The sequence below is a fragment of the Sordaria macrospora genome, chromosome 1, assembly GCF_033870435.1.
Source record: "Sordaria macrospora chromosome 1, complete sequence".
Classification (NCBI taxonomy): domain Eukaryota; kingdom Fungi; phylum Ascomycota; class Sordariomycetes; order Sordariales; family Sordariaceae; genus Sordaria; species Sordaria macrospora.
This window is the reverse complement of record NC_089371.1, coordinates 220,474-244,416: the sequence shown is the minus strand read 5'-3', so window position 1 is coordinate 244,416 and position 23,943 is coordinate 220,474. Positions and strand designations below refer to the sequence as shown.

The window sequence follows — 23,943 nt, the reverse complement described above, 5'->3', positions numbered from 1 at the left end:
GTGGCCGACTGATCTCTTCCACTGGACTGGGTCCTGTTCTTTGGATCTTGCTTACTGGGTACTTCCACAATGGCATCTCTCTTTCCACATGCCTGTACACCCGAGTTTCTCCCTGCACCCTCGCTCGTTGTTCCTGCACGCAACAGAGCACATGACGAACATCGGCTGTGCGCAATCCTAAGGCAGCACCCATACTGGTAGGCGAGAGTTCTCACCGCCCTGCTCTACCTACCCGCGCCGCAAAACCCAATTTAGGTCCGGGGCTCAGATCTTCCAACGCGTTGTGCCTTGTTGTCCTTTCCCATATAGATTTTGTACCTACCTATTCTCCTACCTCGTCGGATTCGTCGCTTGGTCGCTCCCTGCCTGCCATCAGGGACAAACCCCCAACTGCCACAAGGCAACTCAGGGTCTCAAACCGCAAACGCCCCCACAAGGAGTAGATACGCACCTACCGGACTCCCCGACCGACACGGTTCCTGCCTTGGCCTGTCGGTTGCCTACTACCGTGCACGGGAACGAGGGGACGAGGGACCATGCCTGGTACCTGTCTGTCAACATGGCTTCGCGAGGAAATGATGGAATGGTCTCTGGTCTCTGGTCTCTGGTCTCGTGGCCTGAGGAGTCATGGGTCAAATCACGATACACGGCTGTTTTTGGCCGACAACTACCCGACTCGAGAACTCGACAATGACTGAAGAGTCACTTCCCAGAACTCGTCTTCATAATCCCGTACTGGTTCACCGACCATACTGACCGAAAGGTCCACCTATGAGGCGGCAGCTTCTTTTACTTTTTCTTTCAAGACGGGCAGTGCAGTGCTCCTGTTGGTGCTCTGTTTGATGCTCCTGTTGGTGCTCTTGTTGGTCCTCTTGTTGGTGTTCTTGTTGATGCTCTTGTGGGTCCTCTTGTTGGCGCTTTTGTTGGTACTCTTCTCGGTGCTCTCGTTGGTGCCTTGGTCCAGTCTCTCGGAGACGTTCGGACTCCGAACACGTTCAATGTTGCCGTGGGGGCTACCTACGAGAGAGAGCTTACCTTAGTGTAGTTTTGCGCAAGAGCGTTCGTTCATTGTTGAGTTCACCCACTCACTCACCGCCGGGACTCTCAGCGTTTAGCTAAGCTACGCTGCTGCTGGTTTCTTTGTTGATGATGGATGGCCTAATAACGTACATGGTGATGTCCATCGTATAGTATAAATACCAAGATTGCCTCGTTGCCCGAGTTTGGTCGTGGTCGTGGTGTTTGTTGTAGATAATACCTTACCCTCGATTCGACTCAAGACCATTGCCCCCAGTTTGGTTTGCTCCCTTTGAGTTTAAGAGGCGGTAAATTCTAAGGTCTTCGATTAGGTTTGTCCTCGTCACGAAACAATTCACTTCACTTTGACTCCCGCCTGAACCGAAGCTTCTTTCTCAGCCTTCCCAGACAACAAGATGATATTCACCGACCTCATCCTCTTCACCTTCCCCTTTCCCTTCCCCTTGACCAGGGAGAACAACGAGGGCGAACCACCCTGCTCCTTCTCAGAGTTACTGCCCTATGCCGGTCCCGTTCCCTTAAACACGGTCCCCAATCCTCCCCGGCCGCCTACACCTGGACCGACGCCCAGACCGGGACCGTTGGCGCCGAGACCGGATGTGCCGAGTCCACCTCCTACTCCGAGGAAGTGATACTACCTAACTCTGTATGGTAAGTACCTACCCTGTCCTTCTTCTAGAGTTATCTTACCATTTCAAACAACAATGTGGACCATTCGTTGACCAGTTTGAGCAGGGCATAGCATTACGCACAAAACACGGCTTGGGAGAGCTGATCGGGCTGTTATGAGTGCCGTGGAGTCAAAAGCTGCAATAGACTTGCATTGGTTCAGTGAAGAGAACGTCATCTAGTGCAAAATGGATGCTTCTCGGGGAATGTACGTGGGAGGCCTTGGCGCTATGGAAGTTGGAGGAAAACAGTTATGGATGAGATATGTCGACGGGACGATGAAAGAGGTACTTTGTAGTACGGAATAGGACTCAATAACTTTATAGGGCTAAGGCATCTGCAAAGTTCCTACAGATTGGAACCCCATTGGACTAGTGTTAGACCGGGTCGCGGCAAACTTTTTGCTGTGTGACACTGTGAAACGTGAGATGAATGATGAGTAAACGCGGTACGTACAGCTATTACAAGGTTAGTATTACACATACTCGGTGATCCAGTTCGCCTCCATTCTTCACTTGCAGTTACAGAGTTAAAAGACACCACCAACCACACCTCTAGATTACGTAACGTGCCAAATTGCACGTTTACAGTCACAGACCCATCAAAGGAATCTCCAGGCTCCAAATCATGTGTAACAACCCGCGCTTATCACCTCTAGACTGGGTTCGTAGAACCTGAAGTAAGCGGTGAGAAGTACTTCGTGGCGGCGAGAAGTACTTCGTGGCGGCGCTTACTCAATGCCCTAACTGCCCCAGCAGCCCTAGCAGCCCTACAGCCCTACTGGACGACATAACCCGGAGTGGCTGACACTTTTCGGACCGAGAGCCAATATACCGGGACGGCCCCCCAATGAAACGGCGTCATTTTAAATGTTTCGGTGTCGTAAAAGGGCTAGTGGTAGTGGGGGGAGTGTGTCTTTCATATCCCGCTCCCGTCCCCATATGTCTCGGTGTTGACCACCGGACGATACTAAGACCGTAAGACGTGGAAAAACTAGAACGATGAAGGAAAAGGGGACAAAAAAGTTACCCTACCAGGGAGTTGAACCCTGCGCTGCGGAAGTTTTGAGACTGAGAATCCGCCATGTTAACCGATACACCAGTAAGGTCTTTTTGCAGCTCTTGTTGGAGATTGGGCTGAAAATTCAGGTTTATGATGGGCTGTTTGCGTCTGTCCCCTAGGGAAGGGGCGGGCTTGCTTGTTATGTTGGGCTGTTTGGCAAGGGAAGGGGCAGGACGTGAAAGGAAGCAGGAACAAACGGGTGGATACATCGGACCTGGGAGGAATGAGATGAAGGATAGCACTGCTGCATTATGATATTTACGACATAAAAGACTAAACCTGGAACCAACATCTGTTTCTTTGAGATTTCAATGGTGGGTATCTCGAGCCCAAAGACAACTCAGAGACTGAAGATGACATGGGTTTGTCTCCAGCAATAGAAGTTGGACACTCGTTAATTGTTAGACATCGGGCGGCCCAAAAGACATTCGATGATGTATTTCATATTCCTGGAGTCTCAGCAAATGATCTCTCCCCAGTACGACATCTCAGAGGTGTTTCTAGTGGTTTTCAGCTCTTTGGGAAGTTGACGCTGGTCCTCAGTTCGGGGACCTTGATGGTTTCGAACTTCGATGGCGGATGCCCTGACAGCTGCAGGGCGCACTGACACTGCCAGCACATGCCCGACAGAATGCCTGCAGCCCGACAAGGGCCGCAGTGAAGTCCCTGAAAGAAAAGTCTTGGCTTACCGAATGGGCTCCACATGTGTAAGCAAGGGCCTCCTTATTGACCAATCACTGACACCGGTAAGCAGCGATAAGCTGATAAGAGACCGAACAGACAAAGTCAAGGGGAGAAAAAAAGAATTTTGGTGGAGCTCTTTTGTTTCGCTGTTGCCGCCCAAAGAGGTCCTCGCAAAAAAAGACACCGACAGAGCGCTGTGCCCCAGAGTCCACCGCTCCCCAGGGACCCGCCACCGCCTTCCCCTTCTTGCCGTGTCCCAGTCAGACCGGGCAGTCCACCCGCAGTCCGACTCCAGCAAAGCGGAAGCAGACACTGCGTCGAGTGCTGTGCAGTCTTTGCATTCCATTTTTCCCTTTCTTCCCTTTCCCTTCCTCTTCCCTTTTTTTGCTTCACCTCCAAACCACACACCATCCACCACCACCCGATCTGTCTGCGTTTGCGACAGCATCAACCAAGGCTTCCCTTTCTTCCCCTTCCGCCTTGTGTCGCTACGGGCATTTCTCGCCCTAGGTCCTCTATCAGAGACCGTCTCTTTTTGACACTCCCAAATCTCCCCTCTTTATATACCAGAAAACCCAGCAAAAAAAGACACCATGACTGTCCCTATCATGGTCGCTGATGTTGGCGCCGCGCCGCCCGTCAGCCAGGCCGATGTGTCCTCCATCCTCGACACTGTCTTCACCGCAAAGACGTCGCAAGCCTCCATCGACGCCGCCTACGGTCTCTGCGAAGTCCTCCTCCAGTCCTACGGCTACCGTGGCCTCGAATTCTACGGTGTCGTCACCGAACTCAAGAAGGCCGCCGCCGACAAGAAGAGCGGTCTCAAGCGCGAAGGCGCCCAGAACCTCCTCGGTGCCATCTTCGAGAGGTTCCCTCCTCGCCAGCCCGCCAGCGAGACCCTCCTCACATCCACCGAAGCCGGCCTAGTCGCTTGCGCTCTCGACGCCCTTGCCGATAAGGGTGCCGTCGTCCGCGAGGCTGCCCAGTACGGTCTCGATGCCCTCTACAACAACCTGAGCCCCGAGGCTCTCGTCGTTGGCCTTCTGCCCACCCTCATTGCCTACCTCGAAAAACCCACCGGCAAGTGGCAGGGAACCATTGGCGCCTACCAGCTGGTCGAGAAGATCTCCATCAAGGCCCAAATCACAATCGGTACCACCAAGGAGCAGGCTGCCGAGCAGGATGTTCTCCGCGAGTCCATGGGCACCAAGCTCGCCCGCCTGATCCCCATTGTTGAGGGCGGCATGCTCGACATGAAGACCGAGGTCGCCAAGCAGGCTGTCAAGACTATGAACGCTCTTACCACCCTGCTCTCCAACGACGATGTCGCTCCTCGCATTCCCCTCCTTATCGAGACCATGCAGCACCCCTCGGCTGCCGCCGTCCAGAAGGCCATCCACGCCCTTTCCATGACCACCTTCGTGGCCATCGTCACCGCCCCTGTCTTGGCCCTCCTTACCCCCTTCTTGGAGCGCTCTCTCAGCAACCCCGGCACTCCCCAGGAGGTTCTCCGCCAGACTGTTGTTATTACCGAGAACTTGACCAAGCTCGTCCACGACCCCATCGAGGCTCGTACTTTCCTTCCCAAGCTCCAGCCCGGCATCAAGAGCGTTGTCGACCGCGCTTCTCTCCCCGAGGTCCGTGAGATCGCCACTCGCGCTCTCGCTGTCATGGACAAGGCCATGGGTACCGACCAGGACAAGGTTATCGAGCGCACACAGGCTGAGGACGTTGGCAAGGTACTGGACGCCGAGGTCAAGAAGGCTGGTGGCCTTATTGGCGACCCCGTCGTCTACCAGGCTGTTCGCCAGTACGTTGGCGAGATGGTTGCCGAGGATGTCAACCACCGCCACTGCAACCGCATTGCTGCCAGAACCGGCCCTTATCTCAAATTCCTCGTCGCTGACCCTGTCGCTGTCGGTGAGGCCGTTCAGAAGCACTTCGTCGACGAGGATGCCATCAAGTATGGTGTTCCCGAGAAGGAGGACGACGGCGAGATTGAGATTGTCAACGCCGACTTCTCCCTTGCCTACGGTGGTATGCTTCTGCTCCAGCACACCAACCTCCGCCTGCTCAAGGGTCACCGTTACGGTCTCTGCGGTCGCAACGGTGCCGGCAAGTCTACCCTTATGAAGGCCATTGCTTCCGGCAAGCTCGAGGGTTTCCCTTCCCAGGATGTACTCCGTACCTGCTACGTTGAGCACAACCAGGGCGAGGATGCCGATATCACTATTCTTGACTTCATGGCCAAGGATCCTACAATTGCCTCGGAGGGTCGCGAACGCATTTCTGAAGTTCTTGCCGAGTTCGGTTTCACAGCTGGCCCCGAGGGTCGTCAGTCGCAAAAGGTCGGCTCGCTCTCTGGTGGTTGGAAGATGAAGCTCGCCTTGGCTCGCGCCATGCTTCAGAAGGCCGATGTCCTGTTGCTCGACGAACCTACTAACCATCTTGATGTTGCCAACATCAAGTGGCTCGAGGAGTACCTCAAGTCGCACACCGACATCACCTCCCTGATTGTTTCTCACGACTCCGGTTTCCTCGACAACGTCACCACCGATATCTACCACTACGAGCCCAACAAGAAGCTTGGCCATTACAAGGGCAACCTCGCTGCCTTCGTCAACGTCCGCCCCGAGGCCAAGGCCTACTATACCCTCTCTGCCTCCAACGTTCAGTTCAAGTTCCCTCCTCCGGGTATCTTGTCCGGCGTCAAGTCGGCGACTCGTGCCATTATCCGCATGACGGATGTCTCCTTCACCTACCCCAATGCCCCTAAGCCTTCGCTCAGCGGTGTCACCTGCCAGCTCACTCTCTCCTCCCGCGTGGCCATTATCGGCCCCAACGGTGCTGGCAAGTCTACCCTGATCAAGTTGCTTACTGGCGAGGTCATCCCCACCCAGGGCAAGGTCGAGAAGCACCCCAACCTTCGTATCGGTTACATCAAGCAGCACGCTCTTGAGCACGTTGAGATGCATCTCGAGAAGACCCCCAACCAGTACCTCCAGTGGCGTTACCAGCACGGTGATGATCGTGAGGTCCACATGAAGCAGACCCGCCAGTTGACGGATGCCGATAAGGAGCAGATGGACAAGTTTGTCGATATCGGTGACGGCAAGGGCAAGAGGCAGGTTGAGGCCCTGGTCGGTCGTCAAAAGTACAAGAAGACCTTCCAGTATGAAGTGTAAGTTCTCCCCTTTTTTCCTTGTCAACAAATGATCAACGGCTAACATGTATCAACAGCAAATGGCGCAACTTCCTCCCCAAGCACAACACCATGATCTCCCGCGAGACACTTCTCGAGCTCGGATTCCAGAAGTTGATCCAGGAGTTCGATGATCACGAGTCCTCGCGCGAGGGTCTCGGTTACCGTGAGCTTCAACCCGCTATCATCTCCAAGCATTTCGAGGACCTCGGTCTCGACCCTGAGATCGCCAACCACAACGAGATCGGCTCGCTCTCCGGTGGCCAGAAGGTCAAGGTTGTCATTGCCGGTGCCATGTGGAACAACCCCCACATGTTGGTTCTTGACGAGCCTACTAACTTCTTGGATCGTGACTCCCTCGGTGGTCTCGCTGTCGCCATCCGAGACTTCAAGGGTGGTGTCGTCATGATTTCCCATAACGAAGAGTTCGTCGGCGCTCTTGCCTCTGAGACCTGGAACGTCGTCGACGGCCGCGTCACCCACAAGGGTCAGAACTCTGCCGCTCTCGATCGCTTCGAGGACAGCAGCAAGCCTGCCTCCGCAGTCACCAGCGGCCTCAACACACCCATGGGTGCGAGCGAGCCTAGCACTGCCGTTAACTCTGGTGCCGAGGACAACGGCTCCCTGGGCATTACTGGCGACAGCATGGCTTTCAAGGCCAAGAAGAAGAAGAAGATGACCAAGAAGGAGATGAAGGAGCGTGAGGCTCGTAGGAGGTTGAGGCACATTGAGTGGCTCAACAGCCCTAAGGGAACGCCGCATCCCAAGGATACGGATGATGAGGATGAGGATTAAGTGCTTACCAAACAGGAGGAGGAGTTTTGCATACCCTAGCATGGATGGATGGAATATGGTGATTCTTGCGTTGCAGTTTTAGCGATATCCAAAGATGTGTAGAGAAGAAGACGATATGCGAAGGAAAGACAAAAGCGAAGAGACTATGGTTTAGAATTGGCCTTTCTCAGTGGGGCTGCAGCGATCGATGGGATTTTTCGGACTTTTTCAACGGGGCTCGAATAAGGGGAATCACAAGGGGGGATAGACTAGAAGGCGTTTTCGTTTTTGCTTTGCTTTACTTTTTGCGGACTGCTTGGGATTTTTTCTTGTTCCTTAAAAGTTTTAGATGGCATTTCTTTATAGATCATTTGGAATGAAGAAGCAGAAGAGCTAGATGATTGTACTCTGAACTCTCTCTTTCGTTTTGGTGATCATGCATGTTATGCGCTGGCTGCAAGTGATCCTGGAGGTGGGCCGGTAAGTAGTCAAGTTTCGCACGTGGAAGCTATCACCAAGTCTTGGCGTTACTTCAGTCGTCTGCAGTACACCTCTTCTACACATGATTACAGATTTTAGGTCGTAACCTTTGTCGTCGTCTCTTAGTAGTCTCTTAGTAAGGTTTTGTCGTCCAACTTTGGTCCACAAAACCGTGCCAATCATCCACCGGCATCATCCTTTTTCTCACCTTGCTCGCCATGCAATTCTGTTATCTTATCGGCTATGACATTCGCTACAGCCAGTCGCTAACAGGTTTCACAGTACTTCCGGGCGGAATGTGTTAGCGCATTGCATTGCACCCCCTGTCACACGGACATTCGCCGGTGACATTCATCAGTCAAACTGCCGACCGGAATTACCGACAGAATGCCATACGGACATTCGCCAGCGACTTTCATCAATTAAACCACCGACCGGAATTACCGACGGGCAACTGGACGAAGGCTGGCATTCAGAAGAACTAGATAGACTCGCGCCGATGCCTGGCACACAGGGCTCGGTACGTACCAACCTTCTTTGGTATAAGAAGGCCTTAAGGCCCGACCTTCTCATGGAGGTTGAAAGGATCAACAAGGCCTTCGAGACCAAAGTAGTTTACTAGCTGAATTGAACTACTGTTCCAAGCCCTGAATACAACCCTTGTCACACCCGCCCCTGTGAATAAACCACCACACAGCAGCCTGAGGTCCCACACGTCACTGTCACTTTCCTTCCGCGTTATAGTACGTAACCACACATCCTGCGTTCATTTGTGGGTGCATGAAGGCAAAGAGAGATCTGTCTCGCGTGTTGAGACAAGGTGGCAAACTGGTATCACTCGCGATCGGTAGTCGCATGGAACAGTAGCCCGATTCTCGGGGGACTTTCCCTTGCGTGCGAGATGGTTTCAAAGTTCAGGGTAATCTCAAGATGGTATCACGGTACGACCCTATTGGGATCCTCAAGTTAATAGCGTTGAAGACTCAGGGGAACAGAAGAAGACTATATAATGAGACATACGACACCGCATTTTTGCAAGTTCTTGGGGGTAGCAAGATTCGTTTCTCTTTAGCGGTGTAAAACTGCTTCAAACGACCCTTCCCCTCAGGAATGTACTTGCCGATAGGAACTCGTCATCCATGCATATCCACCTGTACAAATCCCACCAACGATCTGGACAACATTGTTTTGCTCGCAACGCTGGTCTTTCAAATTTTCCAAGCTAATGGGGCCTCTTTGCATCCCAAACAGATAACAGAGTCCGGCCACTGCCTGAGGAAAGGAATAGCAATAAAACCTTGGCGTCTCGATTCTCGAATCAACCTACAATATCCCATACCTATCATTCTTTTGAATGCCATCTTCGAAAGCCTCGCTCACCGGTCATCACCCACTACCCCAGTTTTCGATCCTCGCTGCCGGTAAGAAGAGATCTTGTGCCACCACGACCCACTTACGCTAAATGAACTGAAAAAACAACCTTGCAGCCCAATACCCCAGTCCAGCGACCCTTGCCGCGTCCAGTCTACAACAGACCGAAGTTTTTGAAGGATCATAACTTTTTCTCAGCGAGAGGGGAAGAAGAAGAAAAGCGCCATCATGCCGCCTTCGACCGGAACCTGCCAGGACCCCACAAAATGTGAGTTGTCGCCTGAGATATCCAACGCCTTGGAGCGGTTCTCGCTTCCTCACAACTGCAAGTTCGCACAAGCAAAGCGTCAGCTTGTCGATAAAGTACGTCTCAGCCCATCCTTTTATAATACTTGCGCTCGAAACCCAGCTCACACTCTGCCGCCTTCTTACATCAGATTGTCAGCGATATTATGAACGACAAGTCCTCAAGCATCACGACTGTCCTTCAGGATGAACTACGGAAATGGGAAAATGAGAACAGGGGAAAGAGATAGGGAACAAGATACCTGAAGATGGAGTGTCCTCTCGTTACTACGCTGGAAGCACCCGTCCGGCGTTGGACTGGTTGGAGTCATTGAACAAACAAGATTGGGCCGGCGGTCGGTGTCATGGGGCTGGCACCCAGGGGTGTCTGCTTGGCTTGAACCCTATATAAGCCAGGCCTGCCCTCCGGTGCACGAACCACATTTCTGACCTTGGCGTTTCTGGCACCTTCGATATCCGCACCTCTCTTGTGTATTTAGCTGTAAGCTCCATGCCATACTAGCACAGACTTCACTTTTTCTCTTTGTCGAATATTACAACTTTCATCAAGCCCTACCTGCGTGTATACCTCGTAGAACTCTTACATTACCTATCATGGTTTTACGACAGGCGCTTATCAGCCGCCTCCCGGCCTTCGTTATACCTGGTTCTTCAGCAAGCAATAGCTATCACAATCTATCAGTACCTTTTGGCTACTACACTGTTACTCTATTGTTCTATCCCAGCGATAATACTCCTGTGCTTGTAACGGTTCGTCACACCGCCCTCGCCCTCCACGACGGCGCAGTCGGCCAAGAGAGCCCGGACTGCGGACGAGGAAATCCGTCCCGCCCACACCACCACCGCTACCCCTGCTGCTTCCGGCCCCATCACGTCCTGCGCTGAGACCCTCATCTCCGAGGCTCTCGCCAAAGCGGAGGTCTACCGCTCCTTCGCTGCCGCCCTCGACACCGAACTCGCCCGCTTCTCCGTCGTCTCGCCCGCTCACGCACGTGAAGCGGACCGCCTCGCACGGGCCATTACCGCCGTTCCACAGAAAAGTTCTGCTTCTCCTCCCTCGCCTCCTTCAGAAAGGAGACGGGAGGAGGCTTTGCGGGAGGAGGAGAGTGAGAGCGTTCAATTCACTAACAGGAATGGGTGCGATTTTCACCAAAATCCGCTACGGTTTTGCATACGCCATTAACACCACTGCAGTGGTCCAAAACGAGGTGATTTGGTACTTTGAAATCTGACAGGTTGCGGGGACAGCCGAGGTAACCTCCGGACTGGGCGGCTGCAGGGCCCAGCAAGGCCAAAGAAGCATTGGAACCAATCAGTGGCGAGTGCCTTGCAATTCCATGGTGGTTTGTTTGTTTGTGGTCTGGTGCTCTCAGCCAATCGACTTTTCTACAAAGGTGTTGCAAACCAACTATGGTTATGACATGCCAATCTTCCCCTCAGGAAGGGAAGAGGTAGGCTAATGCAGGCGGATGAAGAAGGTAGGGGTTCCCAGGGTTCTGTTGGAAACTTCCAGGTGGAGGTGGTGGCTGTTCCCGTCCGCCCAGGGCATATCTCAACCTCTGCATCATGATTCAGGAACAAGCGCGCTACTTGCGCTACCGAGCCGCGGAAGCGCCAAAGATCAGGGGTATTTTGGTGATTCATGCACCTGATTGGCTAGTTTAGGTCTAGGGGAGGTCATAGGGTGGTATTCCCAAGATTTCCCTGAGGAGTGTCTTTGTCGTTGTGTGCCAATTTTGCAGTAGCTCGAGAGCCGAAATATCGTTTGACCGGCGGTGGATATTAACGAAAGTGATACCCTGCGTCTTTACCCATAGGAGATCTCTAGTATGGCCGAGTGTAAACCCTCTTGCTGCCATTTCCTTACGAACGTACGTAGCGACGCGTGGATGGGTAGCAGTCTCCTTTGTCCATATGCGGACAGGGGTGTAAAGAGCGTAGAGGGGGTGCCGGGGAATACCAAGGCGGCCCTCATAGAACCACGCTCATGGCTCTTGGATCATAATCACATCCGCTCCTGTTACGGGAGGAGGAGAGCGAGAGCGAGAGCGGAGAGGAGTGATTTTACCTTTCTTTTGTCTTTTCATTTGTTCACAGCTCCCGCCATATACTGGCGGCTCGCCCACTGGGCGATTAGACTGGAAGTGTTGGGCCGCGTTTATGCTATGGGCAGCACGTAATATCTACTGGCAATAAGCCTCAGTTTGCCCTCGGATTATTGGGTTTGGTGGACAGTTAGGGCATGGCTCTTAATCTTGTACGCTAGATTCACCGATGTGGCACGTCTCATGCCTTACGGGAGGCGGAAGTAGACGTTAAAAATAACAACAACAACAACAACAACAACAACAACAACAACAACAACAACAAAAACAACAATAAGAGGTTCGGGTAAGCCGTGCCAGTGGCCGAGGGTCCGACCGAGGGTCCGGCCGGAGGCCACCGGGCATCTTGAGGCTAATGCTAGGCGTTGAGGCTCTGCTAAGCCTTGCGACCCTGACCCTGGACTGTGGACGATGTCCGTGTGACAGCGTCAGTGTCAAGTATCCCGCCAGGTACATCTTCAAACACGAAGGCCTTACGTGACTTCCTGGGCCTTGGCCTGGACTGACTCGACAACACCCGACATAGTATCGCGAGTAGAGCTGGATAACTGAAATGTTGAGACTGGTGATATTCGTTTGTTGATAGACAGAGAAGGTGGACGGTATCGCGGTCGAAGCGCTGGTGCAGCTGTAGATCAAAAGCATCACGAAATTGAGCGGATCGTTAGTGAAGTAGAGATTTTTAGGTTCTCGAGAAGAGTGCGGGGGTTTGAAGGACTCAAATTGTTGTCGAGCAAGATGGAAGACATTCAATGATAGAATAAAGTCGAGGGGACGAGGCCTGATGCCCCAACTATGTCATCTTGCAGTTCAAAGACGTTTGCAAAGTCTTGGCATTCAGGCACAACTTCACCTCCCTTGAACGACCTATACTTGGGCACAACGATATACTGGGATTAACGTTACACCCCCCTGTCCCCGAGGAATCGTTATGTGCAGGTTTAACAGTAGGTAGCACTCGATGTACCCCGTCTTTGAGTGCATCAGGCCACATTTCTAGCCTTGGCATTTCCAGCACGTTTGACACCTCTCGAGTACTTTGTGACGAACCGTTACAAGCACAGGAGTATTATCGCTGGGATAGAACAATAGAGTAACGGAGTAGTAGCCAAAAGGTACTGGTAGGTTGTGATAGCTATTGCTTGCTGAAGAACCAGGTATAACGAAGGCCGGGAGGCCTTCTTATATACTGGTCTTCAACCCCGGGTCCTATCTGATTGGTCAATCTATCTAGCTTACTTGAGGCTCAACGATTGGATCGTAACATACTTAACCAGGTAGGTAGCTATTAGCTCTGTTCCCGCCTCTCACCAAGCACACAAACTTTCCGATTCCCAATCCACTTTGCACACCAGACCAAGTGCTCACTAGGTCCTGACTACTGTGCGTCGCCAACCCCAATCTCGCAACTTCAGTCTTCCTACACAACAATGGAAACTTTGCAATCAGGCCAGTCGGAAGGGCCTCCCTACCCCTCGTTCGGAGAGCTCAAATACGAGGGAGTACGTGTCATCTACACTCCCGCCACCCAGCGACTCTATTGGGAGTTCGATGGTGTCTTCCCTACCGCCATTTCCGTTATGAAGGATAAGAAGGGTGCAAAGGACGATCTGGAACCATTCTTCAATCCAGACACTGGCACGTGGCACGAGATCTCGCAGCTGCCCCTCACCGAACCAAAGGTCTCGTCTCTTGAGGTTTCAGTTTTTGACCTCGAAGGACGACGATGGGAATTCGATTGGGCGAAGTGGCATGAGCATCATGGCACAACCTATGAGTCTAATTGTGCGGAGTACCATAAGCGTCATGGTGGTGATGCCCCTGCACCCATCCGCGGTCAACAAGAGTGGGTCACCTACGGAGATCTTGACGACGACGTCCGGCCTTATGCGAAGGAACAAAAGGAGGACGGTAGCTGGGAGGAGGACTCGGACACGGAGTTTCTCATCAAGTGCTGTGGAGAGGACAGACCGCTTCGGAAGGGAGGGCTGAAGTTGGTGGTCACGGCTGGCAGCGAAGATTTTGTCACGGTGCGTGACTTTGTCAGCGGTAAGTAGTCATATCTCTTCCAAGTGTTGGCTTCGGCTTTGCTAACTATGACCTCAGCTGTTCATCCCTGGCTTATGAGCTTGCGCGGTGATATTTTCAAAGCGAAGATTGTCTCACGTGAGAGGCCGTATTATGGTGGTCCGCCGGAGGAAGACACATGGATGGTGGGCTTGCCCGTGGACAGGCATTGTTCGCAGCCACTCGAGATAGAGGAAAAGAGGGAGTGGGTTCGGCGCCATAGCCCCAATCGTCGTTTGCATCCTATGCCTCCCTCACTGGTGGCGCACCTCGCGCAGAGACGTGCAATGAGGGAGGCGGGCATTCCGTTGGGGCCTTGATCCCTCCTGTCTAGAGGTAGTCCATCATCACCTCTATCGAGTGCGTTCAATACTAGACTATGTAATCATTGAGGAACATTCTAAAAGAGCGCAATCCTCCCCTTAGCTATACTATCTACCGAGCACAGTGAACTAATGAGCGGCCGTGGCAGACGCACAATACGAGCTTCCATAAGCAATAACACTCGAAGCAGCAGCCATCCCACAAGCGCCATTCGAGCAATCCCTCAAACCGTATCCAGAGTTGGCATTCTTACAGAGACAAGTTTTCTCGGATCCAAACTGTCGGATCGGGCTAAGTATTACACAACGTGTGGTGTACATGTTGTGAGCTTTGATTGGCTGCGACAGTTTGGTTTGGTCCCTTAGTCCTTCGTGCTTCGCTTCCCGATGGAACTTTCCAAGTTCTTAGGTACGTACATCCTTCTCATCATCAACATGTTCATTGCCATCCCAAAGGTACCTCTACATCATCTCCATTACTCACTCCATCCTTATATCATCCCCAATCTAGGTAACATTCGTCATTCCACTTCCCGTTGGATTATAGCCAAATGAACAACGATGAACGATAAACCATGGCCAAAAACAATAACGGTAAACAAAAAACAGCCTTGTAACCAAGCAAGCGATGTGAAAAGTAGTCCGGACACGCTCACACCAAACCAGACCCGGTGAGTGTCCGGACCTTTTTTCACACCACCTGCCAAGTAGTAATGGATCTAATAGATTTGCATTTGGTACGTTCCTAGTTTTAAGCTCTCTTCTTCTTATCCATTCCTTGGTTCTCATCCGTGGCTACTTCGTAGTACGGTAATTCTGCCATATCATCCTGAACACTTCTCCTTTTGAAGTTCGTATAGGATATTAACAAACGGCGGCTACTCGGAGTTAAAATTTCTTCAGATGGGCAAACGTAGTATTGTCTAATCTACCTCTACCTAAAGAAAGCGGTGGCGAGTAAGCTCGGCCTTCTCCGGCATCATTCCCATAGTCAACAAGCATCCATCTACACTGTAGGATATGTCCTCTTCCCGACCAGGGATTGATATGCGTCCAAGCCCGCAAATTTCACATTTATAGACAATAGAGACGATCTAGGCGTTCCTCCGTCCACAACTTAATGCCGTTTTGCAACCAATCTCTGCGCGCGTTCCGAGTCCTACCTCGCCTATTTGATAGTGTATACACCTTCCCAATGAAAACACAACTCAAGCTGTTTTCCGTCTCCAATACGAGGTGTTTGGGAGTATGATTCCCTGCCACGCATGGATTCGAATCTTAGCTGTATAGGAGGAATAGTACCCTCCTATTGCACAGCGGCTAATTCCACGCGCCGGTTCTAGACTCTACTTCACCATTGTCCGTTTCTAGCTGCTTTGGAGGATCCTTCGTGGATCTGGTGAAGACAGTGAGACTTGACACATAAGATATTGTATGAGTATAAACCATCACTTGGTGCTATTCCTCCAGAAACTCTAGCTCTTTGCATGTTCTCTACCTACCTATTGTTGCTGACTGTACTATACCTACGAGATGGAAGTCTTGCAGCTTCTTGCGCTTTTTGCGCAGCTCTTCTATCTATTCTTTCCTCAAGTGTCAGAGGCTCAATACCTCCAAGACTACATTCCGGTAGCTAACAACCCCGGACAGTACCTCTAGTCAGTCAACCCGTTTCCCTTTGCCCCCCACAATTGTCTATATCGCCAAGGCAAAGCTGCTCAAACGTCCCCTATGTTATCGGTTGGGAACCTTGTTAACATTGCTAATTCTGTACGGTTAAAGCCGGTCTATTTCATCCGTTCCTGCATGGCCTGTTATCGACCTCCACTTGACGGTGTACCTTCATTACAACTGTTTCTACATGAAGGAAATATGCAAGAATGCCGACAACTTTGAGGCGACCCCACGAGGGCAGAACCTACATCCAAACAGCCATCTTCTAAATAATGTGTACGGCTATGATCTGGATACAGGCAACACCAATTCCTATCAGCCGGACACTCACTAGGAGAGGCGTCGCAGCGCATCATGTCCGCCTAGCTGGAAAACCTACACATGTCCGGAAACTAATCAGCAGAAGCCTATGCGACATGATGGCGAGTGGTTCACGACCGCGACAGAGCCAGGGGAAGGATATGCCCTGATGCACGAGCGACAGGGAAATGCGATCCGTTACAGCAATATCTGGTACGGCTGTGATGAGTTCCCACCGGCCACATGGTAAGTAGATTTTCGCCCTTTCCAAAAGTGATTTTGAATGTCTGGTCTTTGTCATGTGCTTTGGCTGCCGAGAGTAGAGACCGATGTTTGATACTGAGATGTTTATTAGGGTTGAGGGTGGAAACGGCGAGGGGGGTTCTAACCCGGCCCAAACTCGGTGTGCCGCGATTCGCTGTCCTAACCCGACTGGCGAGACTGGAGTCAAAGCAGAACAAGATTGTAGGGCCCATCGCGAACCGTTCAATATTCTGTCATACCTTCAAACTAGATGAGTTCCATTTTTCGCTGACCCGTACGACCGATGGGGCAAGCAACCGCTCACGGACGTCTTCGTGCAGTGCTCGAAGATGCAGCCAGTAGCGATCCGCGGTATATCGCCCACAGATCGATCATTCTTTTCACTTTTATGCGCGACACCCTACCCTCAGATGGCATAGCTGCTCGCATCTCTGTTGATGATGGGACTGATGAGGACACGTACGTCTACCAGAACCGGGACAAACGCTCAGTAGGAGAAAACGGTACCTTTGCTGGCAGGCCCGTCACGGCTGCAGAGCTAAGGGCCCGCATCAAGGCGGGCAAAGGGTATGAACATCGGGTGCACATCAAGCTGACTGAGACTCTGCACTATGTAAGTTGGAACGAGCTACAACGTTGTTTATATGATCTAGGAACTGACGCGAATATCTACGTATGTCCAGGTTCCCCAGTCAGACCTGTTGGGTGAAACGATTCCTATGCTTCACAGTAACGCGACGCTTCCTAGGACCCTACCAGAGAATGTCGTTCCTCAGCCACGGAGCATGCCAGAGCATAACATTACACCGCTGCTCAAAAGATCGACAGCCAAAGACCTTGAAGCCGCACAGAATATCGTGAAGAAAGCGCTTGCCGACTCGTCAAGACTGAACAAGGCCCGAGTGGCTCGGCCCCTCCGCAATAAATACAGCTTGAAGCCCGGGAGTATTGTCGGCGGAGGTGGCGTTGCAGGTAAGCAAAACATGGCATCTAGAGGTATTGACCAGGATGTACCGCCGCTTCTGGATATCACAGATGAAATCGCGGCAGCTGCAGCCCTTGTAGCCGAGGCCGACTCGATGGGCGGATGGAAGAATGTCACGAAGCGTGCGGCTACGGCAAGCGCGGGGACGTATTGGATGCAAAGGTAAGTCTTCTTTAAATCGTTCCTTCCCGTTGTTAATGTAAATGGCCTGCTTACACTCATCGCAATGTCACAGTCTTGCTCGCAAAGGCACTGTGCCTTGGGGAGATGAACCCAACTATGTGAGTTATTGTCAGGCCTGCCCGGATGTTCGGCATGTTTCATCCGTTAACCAAAATGTAGGCTATCTTCAGAAATGTACTCGATTATGGAGCGGTGGGAGATGGTATTACGGTGAGTTCGATGCGCTGAAAGAGAAGCCCAACCCATCCCATACTCTCCTCCGCACGACCACATATATACCCAGCTTTATTATATTAACTGGTTTGTCTGTGCTTATACTGACTTACGACTCTCCCTCCTCGGTGCACAGGATGACACAAAAGCTATCAACATGGCCATGGGGACAAACAGCACCCGATGTGGCAAAGGATGCAATGGGTCTACGACTAAGAACGCCATTGTGTATTTCCCCCCGGGGACTTACCTAGTATCCTCGACTATAGCCCTGCCCTTCGGAACACAGGTCATTGGAGATGCTAACAACCGGCCGACCATCGTCGCTGCTCCAAGATTTGTTGGTCTAGGTGTCTTATCCACGGATGAGTATACCGGCGACGGAGGCCAGGGTGTTGATGGCGGGGACCCTGAGTACGTAATAATTCGGACCCCAAACTACCTTATCCATCCGTCTCAACCCTCATAACCACTCCCTACCGGTACCTACATGCACGCATTCCACATTGTCTAGGCAGAGGTATTCGAGGACATGCGAGACTGACTCCCTACCTACTTATCTTCTAGGTACTACGTCAACACCGCCAATTTCTACCGTCAAATTCGAAACATCGTCATAGACATCCGAAAGGTCACTTCAGGAACCACGGTCACCTGTCTCCAATACCAAGTCGCTCAAGCCACAAGCCTTCAAAACGTCGAGTTGATAGCAGCAGCTGGCTCGTCCCAGATAGGTTTGTTCGCAGAGAATGGCTCCGGTGGAGGCATTTCCGACGTCACATTTACCGGGGGTGGAATCGGGCTCAAAGGTGGCGAGCAGCAGTTCACTGCGCAACGCCTCAAGTTCAATGGATGCACAGTTGGAATCCAGGTTATCTGGGACTGGGGATTGGTATGGAAGTCCATCACCATGAACAATGTGAAGACGGGATTTCAGCTCGTCGGTGATGGTGGCGTTGGCAACAGTGAGTGTCCTCCCAGCTCTTTTTCTCCCGCCCCTTCGGATCTGGTGTCTTTCTTGTCCGTACAGCATCAAAGGCCCTGCGAGACGCTTTTCATATCTCTACCTTCTGTTACAGCTCAAAGGTATCATGCTAACTCCCCATTTCCTATAGTCGGCTCTGTCTCAATCATAGACTCTTCATTTACAAACGTCGGTACTGTCGTCATTGTCAATCCCATAACAGCAACTCCTGGAAAGGGCAGCACAGGGATTGCCCTTGATAACATTGTCCTTTCAGGTGTCTCGGTTGCTGTAGCCGATACCACTGGCGCCACCCTTCTGGCTTCGTCGCCTGTAATAGACCAGTGGGTCGTTGGACCTGTCTATGAAGGATCGACGACGGCTCGTACTTTCTCTATGGGTGGGCAAATCGGAAACTATTGAAGGCATTAGACACTTCTAGATCCCCAAGGAAACTATTTTGAACGCCCCAGGCCTCAGTACGAAGATCAAGCTACTTCCATGTTTGTGCATACAAAGGACCTCGGGTGTAAAGGTGACGGCTCTACCGACGACACAAAAGTGTTCCAGGCGGCGCTATACGCAAGTTTGGGCAAGATTCTCTTCGTCGACGCCGGATCATACATTCTCACCTCGACCGTCACTATCCCCTCTGGTGCCAAGATTGTGGGTGAAGCATGGTCCCAACTGGTTGCGTCAGGCTCGTATTTCTCGGATGCCAGGTTCGTTACAGCTCTTTGTCTCTTTATTTGCTGTCCAAACGCTGATTCATATCTACTTTAGCAATCCCAAGGCCATGATCAAAGTTGGAAATGCCGGGGACGTTGGTAATGTGGAGATGCAGGACCTCCTTTTCACGACACGCGGTGCGACAGCCGGTCTGATTGCCATCGAATGGAATATACAAGCTGATACACAAGGCTCCGCCGGGCTTTGGGATTGCCACGTACGCATAGGAGGTGCGGCGGGAACAAAATTGACACCTGCAGAGTGTCCTCCCGTCACGAGCGGTATCAATTCAGGCTGCTCTGCTGCTAGTTTGATGATGCATCTTACCCCATCGGCGTCGGGTTACTTTGAAAATATGTGGCTTTGGGGAGCGGACCACATGCTTGAGTAAGTTGTGCTCTACTGTTCCCCCAACATGAAGAAGAGTAAAGGTACCACCTCTGTGACTGGCTGGACTAACAACTCCCTACCTGCCACCAGTGACCCTGATCTGGTCAGTGGAAACAATAGCATGATGCAGACCTCTATATATGTTGCTCGTGGCTTTTTGATTGAAAGCACGAAACCCACTTGGTAAGCTTTCACATCTTGTCTTCCTCCCATCACAGCTCTGGAGTCCAAGAGACTAACCTCATGACTAAAGGCTTTACGGCACTGCGTCCGAGCACGCCGTGTTCTACCAGTACAACTTCCACAAGGCAGCAAACATATACGCTGGTATGTTGCAAACCGAATCGCCCTACTTCCAACCGACTCCGCCACCACCAGCTCCTTTTGCTGCCGTTGTTGGCCTTTTGCCGGGGGACCCCAATTATACATGTGCTGGTGGAAATGAATTCAGTGGCTGTGACCAATCCTGGTCTGTGGTTATAAGAAGTTCGGCAAACATATTTGTCGCTGGTGCAGGCATCTACACTGTAAGTGATGACCCAGATACAGCCATTGCTCCTTGCATCTACTTCCAAGGTACTAATGACCATCCGATTACCCAGTGGTTCTCAACATATGCGCAGACCTGCATCGATACGCAGTTATGTCAAAAGGCGCTGATGCTTTTCGAAAACAACCTCGCCAACGTCCGTTTCCAGAATCTTGTCACCATCGGTGCCAAGTACATGGCTTTTTTTTTGTTGTTGTTGTTGTTGTTATTTTTAACGTCTACTTCCGCCTCCCGTAGGGCATGAGACGTGCCGCACCGGTGAGTCTAGCATACAAAATTAAGAGCAATGCCCTAATTGTCCACCAAAACCATTGATCCGAGGGCAAACCGAGGCCTATTGCCAGTGTAAATCATGTGTTGCCCATAGCGTAAACGCGGCCCAAGACTTGTAATCGAATCGCCCAGTGGGCGAGCCGCCAGTATATGACGGAAAGCTCGGAGTCGTTGTTGAGGCGGAACAAAGGTAAGGTAGTAGCGTACGCAGCATGAAGGGGGTATCGACTGGACTGGGGACTGGTGTGTGCACAGACGGGGCGACATATACGTGCTACAAAATACATCATCACCGATGGGTCGGTCTGGGAACGGAAGCCAAGGGTTTTGAGTGGTCAGATCTGAAGATACGATGGGTTATAACTTGTTCCTTGGTGAGTTCGGACGTTCTCATCACAAGACAATCTTACTTTACCTTTCCCCATGTGTCCTTCAGACTTGGCATACGAAACATGATAGTGAGACGTCTTTCTGTTCTTGGGAATGCATTGGAAGATGCACGTGAAGTAGGTAACCAAGTTGAACGATCCCAGCAATGGGAAAATAAATCCAGACACACAGCAGCAGAGGTAAATATAGAAAGCAATCGCTGACAATGACGAAGTGAAGCCAGCATCTTCTATATCGCAAGCCAATAAACATTTGGGAATGGGCCTTCCGTCGTCGCGGGACTTGGCTTTGGTTGTCTGCGATACCAGTGTGGTCCAAAAAGCTTGGGTTCACGGAAAAAAGAGACCTCCAACAACAACCGGCGACGAAACAATAACCATGGACTAGTAATTAAATCGATTCCTTCAATACGGAAAAAACGTCTTTATTCAAATATTTCCTCCACATATAGAGCTCTCAAATTGTTATATCGGGGGTATTGCATCCGAGTGTCTGAGAGGGTCGACTTTTAACCAGGGGACTTTGGACCGGGTTTGAGCGCTACGTAGCCCAGTCTTTTGAAAAAAATTTAAAAAAAGATTTAATTTTTTTTTGAACAGCGAGTTAGAGTCCTCAATCAGGTACACTTGTAATCCTTTAGATGATTTCTTTTCGTGGTGTGATGTTGTTTTGTGGGCAAGTGGACTTATAGAGTTTGCATGAGGGTTTGGTGCGGTGAACCCAGATCTTGGACATCTCGGCGGGTTTGGATCGCCACGTACCTATGTTGTCATTGTTGTAAGGATATGTAATCACCTCCACGAAACACCATGCGGCTCAGTAATCCACATCGAGCTCGGAACCAAGCCAATTTTGATTCACCTACCTATATGGCTGTTTCTCCTCCCCTCCCCGAAACACATCCTGACAAAGCAGTTCAACTGCACCCTCAACATGAAACGCAAACTCGGACCCACGATTCTATATTGCAATCAAGCCAAATCAGGCGCCGGATCTGAATTGATTCTGTGTTTGTGATTTCCTGTCCCAAGTCATAGGAAAATCCACGGCCTAGGTAGAGGTACCTAGGTAGAGGTATCAATGAGTAAACGAGGCTTGCTAGCAAAACCTTGGAGAGATAGTTAAGCAAAATCCAATGAAAAGTCTCCATCCTCTGGGAAAATCGCCCCGTGACCGAGCTCAATATCCTCCATTTGCGTGCGTCCCGCGCTTCTTGAAGATGTCTGCGTTGGCAGATACCAGGGCTTTTCTCCGTCTGACATCCAAGTCCAGCTCGAAGTCATTGCGTTTATACGCTGACTTAAAAACTACGCTGACGTAAAAAGGCCCGTAAGATAACCCCTTTGTTACGATCCAATCAGAGAATCCTATGTAGGCTAGACTAGATGACCAATCAGGTAGAACCCGAAGGGAGGACCCAAAGGGAGGACCCGAAGTCCCGGGTCCTAAGCCCGGGTCCACGGGTCCAGTATATCGGGTCCAGGAAGGCCGGTATAAAAGAAGGCCTTCCCAGGCCTCTTGTTACCGGACCTTCAGCAAGCAATAGCTATCACAACCTACCAGTACCTTTTGGATACTACTCCGTTACTCTATTGTTCTATCCCAGCGATAATACTCCTGTGCTTGTAACGGTTCGTCACAGAGGTGAGGCAGAGTTTTTCTGTAGGGCGGCGGTGATGGTCCGTGCGAGGCGGTCAGCTTCACGTGCGTGAGCGGGCGAGACGGCGGAGAAGCGGGCGAGTTCGGTGTCAAGAAAGGCGGCGAAGGAGCGATAGACCTCCGCTTTGGCGAGAGCTTCAGAGATGAGGGTCTCAGCGAAAGACGTGATGGGGCCGGAAGCAGCAGAGGTGGCGGTGGTGGCGTGGGCAGGACGGGCTTCCTCGTCCGCAGTTCGGGCTCTCTTGGCCGACTGCGCCGTCGTGGAGGGCGGGGGCAGGACGAAAATAGAGTCCGGCAGAGGTGTAACCGGTATTATAGCCGGCAGCGGTGGTTGGGGGGCCCCAGAGGGCGAAGGCGTAGACATTTTGATGTTGTGAATGTTTGGAGACGAAAATAGAGTCCGGCAGAGGTGTAACCGGTATTATAGCCGGCAGCGGTGGTTGGGGGGCCCCAGAGGGCGAAGGCGTAGACATTTTGATGTTGTGAATGTTTGGAGACGAAAATAGAGTCCGGCAGAGGTGTAACCGGTATTATAGCCGGCAGCGGTGGTTGGGGGGCCCCAGAGGGCGAAGGCGTAGACATTTTGATGTTGTGAATGTTTGGAGACGAAAATAGAGTCCGGCAGAGGTGTAACCGGTATTATAGCCGGCAGCGGTGGTTGGGGGGCCCCAGAGGGCGAAGGCGTAGACATTTTGATGTTGTGAATGTTTGGATATCGACCGTGAAAACGGCGATTTAAGTGGTGTTAGTGATTTTGCGGGCAACCAAGAGTTTTTGTTGTAGGAGGAAGATGTCAGCTGGAGGTGATGTTGCAACGCAGCTTGGCGGTTGACGCAGGCCGACATCCTCCCCTTTTACATCCTGCTGAGATAGGGAAAGGCGACAAACGGAGAAAGGGTTGGTTAAGGAAGAAACGAAAGACGAGAAACGGAAACCAGAGTAGACTCCTAAATACCGGGAAGGGGTGCCGGTGAATGGACAAGGTGAATGAATGGGCGAGGCCAGGGCACGGACTTCCAACACTTCTACTTCAAATTCTGGCAGCGAACACGAATCAAAAAAAGAACATCCCAATACAACCGGACGCAGAAGAAGGGAGAAATGGAAATTCCAGAGCAGGTGGTTTAGGAAGCAAAGTGAATTGAAGGAGGAAGGGGAGTACTGCTAGAGGTCCAAAGTTCTCCACAGCAGGCGCCAAGGTGGCATGATCTCAGCACAGCATCTGCAACACCTTTTGCCTGGGCGCCAAAGGTTAAAATAAAAGCGCAAATATTTGTGCTGGGTATTA

General features: G+C 51.5%; 6 protein-coding genes and 1 non-coding gene across 7 annotated transcripts; 5 read left to right on the top strand and 2 right to left on the bottom strand.

The window, feature by feature from the left end:
* Positions 1 to 1,268: 1,268 nt before the first annotated feature.
* Positions 1,269 to 1,708, top strand: SMAC4_09590 (uncharacterized protein). Its single transcript, XM_003343592.2, has one exon. The coding sequence runs from the start codon at positions 1,434 to 1,436 to the stop codon at positions 1,668 to 1,670; it is 237 nt and encodes a 78-aa protein (XP_003343640.1). The 5' UTR covers positions 1,269 to 1,433; the 3' UTR covers positions 1,671 to 1,708.
* A 1,025-nt stretch (positions 1,709 to 2,733) lies between these two features.
* SMAC4_13001 lies at positions 2,734 to 2,815 on the bottom strand. Its single transcript is given in 2 exon segments — positions 2,734 to 2,768; positions 2,779 to 2,815. It is a non-coding gene; the product is annotated as a tRNA-Glu (tRNA).
* Positions 2,816 to 3,575: 760 nt separating this feature from the next.
* SMAC4_09589 (uncharacterized protein) lies at positions 3,576 to 7,845 on the top strand. The gene is made up of 2 exons (XM_066090979.1): positions 3,576 to 6,634; positions 6,694 to 7,845. The coding sequence occupies exons 1-2, from the start codon at positions 4,047 to 4,049 to the stop codon at positions 7,448 to 7,450; spliced, it is 3,345 nt and encodes a 1,114-aa protein (XP_065945450.1). The 5' UTR covers positions 3,576 to 4,046; the 3' UTR covers positions 7,451 to 7,845.
* A 687-nt stretch (positions 7,846 to 8,532) lies between these two features.
* SMAC4_13000 (uncharacterized protein) lies at positions 8,533 to 10,161 on the top strand. The gene is made up of 3 exons (XM_066091209.1): positions 8,533 to 9,330; positions 9,397 to 9,643; positions 9,718 to 10,161. Exons 1-2 carry the CDS (start codon positions 9,020 to 9,022, stop codon positions 9,455 to 9,457), a joined length of 372 nt encoding a protein of 123 aa, XP_065945449.1. The 5' UTR covers positions 8,533 to 9,019; the 3' UTR covers positions 9,458 to 9,643; positions 9,718 to 10,161.
* A 2,960-nt stretch (positions 10,162 to 13,121) lies between these two features.
* On the top strand, positions 13,122 to 14,078 carry SMAC4_09579 (uncharacterized protein; the record flags this gene model as incomplete). Its single annotated transcript, XM_003343660.1, has 2 exons — positions 13,122 to 13,740; positions 13,798 to 14,078. The coding sequence occupies 2 exons, from the start codon at positions 13,122 to 13,124 to the stop codon at positions 14,076 to 14,078; spliced, it is 900 nt and encodes a 299-aa protein (XP_003343708.1).
* Positions 14,079 to 16,707: 2,629 nt separating this feature from the next.
* SMAC4_12999 (uncharacterized protein) lies at positions 16,708 to 17,916 on the top strand (the record flags this gene model as incomplete). Its single annotated transcript, XM_066091208.1, has 5 exons — positions 16,708 to 16,932; positions 17,003 to 17,466; positions 17,540 to 17,585; positions 17,647 to 17,697; positions 17,878 to 17,916. The coding sequence occupies 5 exons, from the start codon at positions 16,708 to 16,710 to the stop codon at positions 17,914 to 17,916; spliced, it is 825 nt and encodes a 274-aa protein (XP_065945448.1).
* Positions 17,917 to 22,632: 4,716 nt separating this feature from the next.
* Positions 22,633 to 23,019, bottom strand: SMAC4_12998 (uncharacterized protein; the record flags this gene model as incomplete). Its single annotated transcript, XM_066091207.1, has 1 exon — positions 22,633 to 23,019. One exon carries the CDS (start codon positions 23,017 to 23,019, stop codon positions 22,633 to 22,635), a length of 387 nt encoding a protein of 128 aa, XP_065945447.1.
* Between the last annotated feature and the right edge of the window lie 924 nt (positions 23,020 to 23,943).

Bases quoted from the DNA above. Each gene is read 5' to 3' on its own strand.
- SMAC4_09590 (XM_003343592.2), top strand. From the start codon at position 1,434: ATGATATTCACCGACCTCATCCTCTTCACCTTCCCCTTTCCCTTCCCC.
- SMAC4_09589 (XM_066090979.1), top strand. From the start codon at position 4,047: ATGACTGTCCCTATCATGGTCGCTGATGTTGGCGCCGCGCCGCCCGTC. The intron at 6,635-6,693 runs GTAAGTTCTCCC...ATGTATCAACAG, and splicing joins AAGACCTTCCAGTATGAAGT to CAAATGGCGCAACTTCCTCC.
- SMAC4_13000 (XM_066091209.1), top strand. From the start codon at position 9,020: ATGTACTTGCCGATAGGAACTCGTCATCCATGCATATCCACCTGTACA. The intron at 9,331-9,396 runs GTAAGAAGAGAT...ACAACCTTGCAG, and splicing joins GTTTTCGATCCTCGCTGCCG to CCCAATACCCCAGTCCAGCG.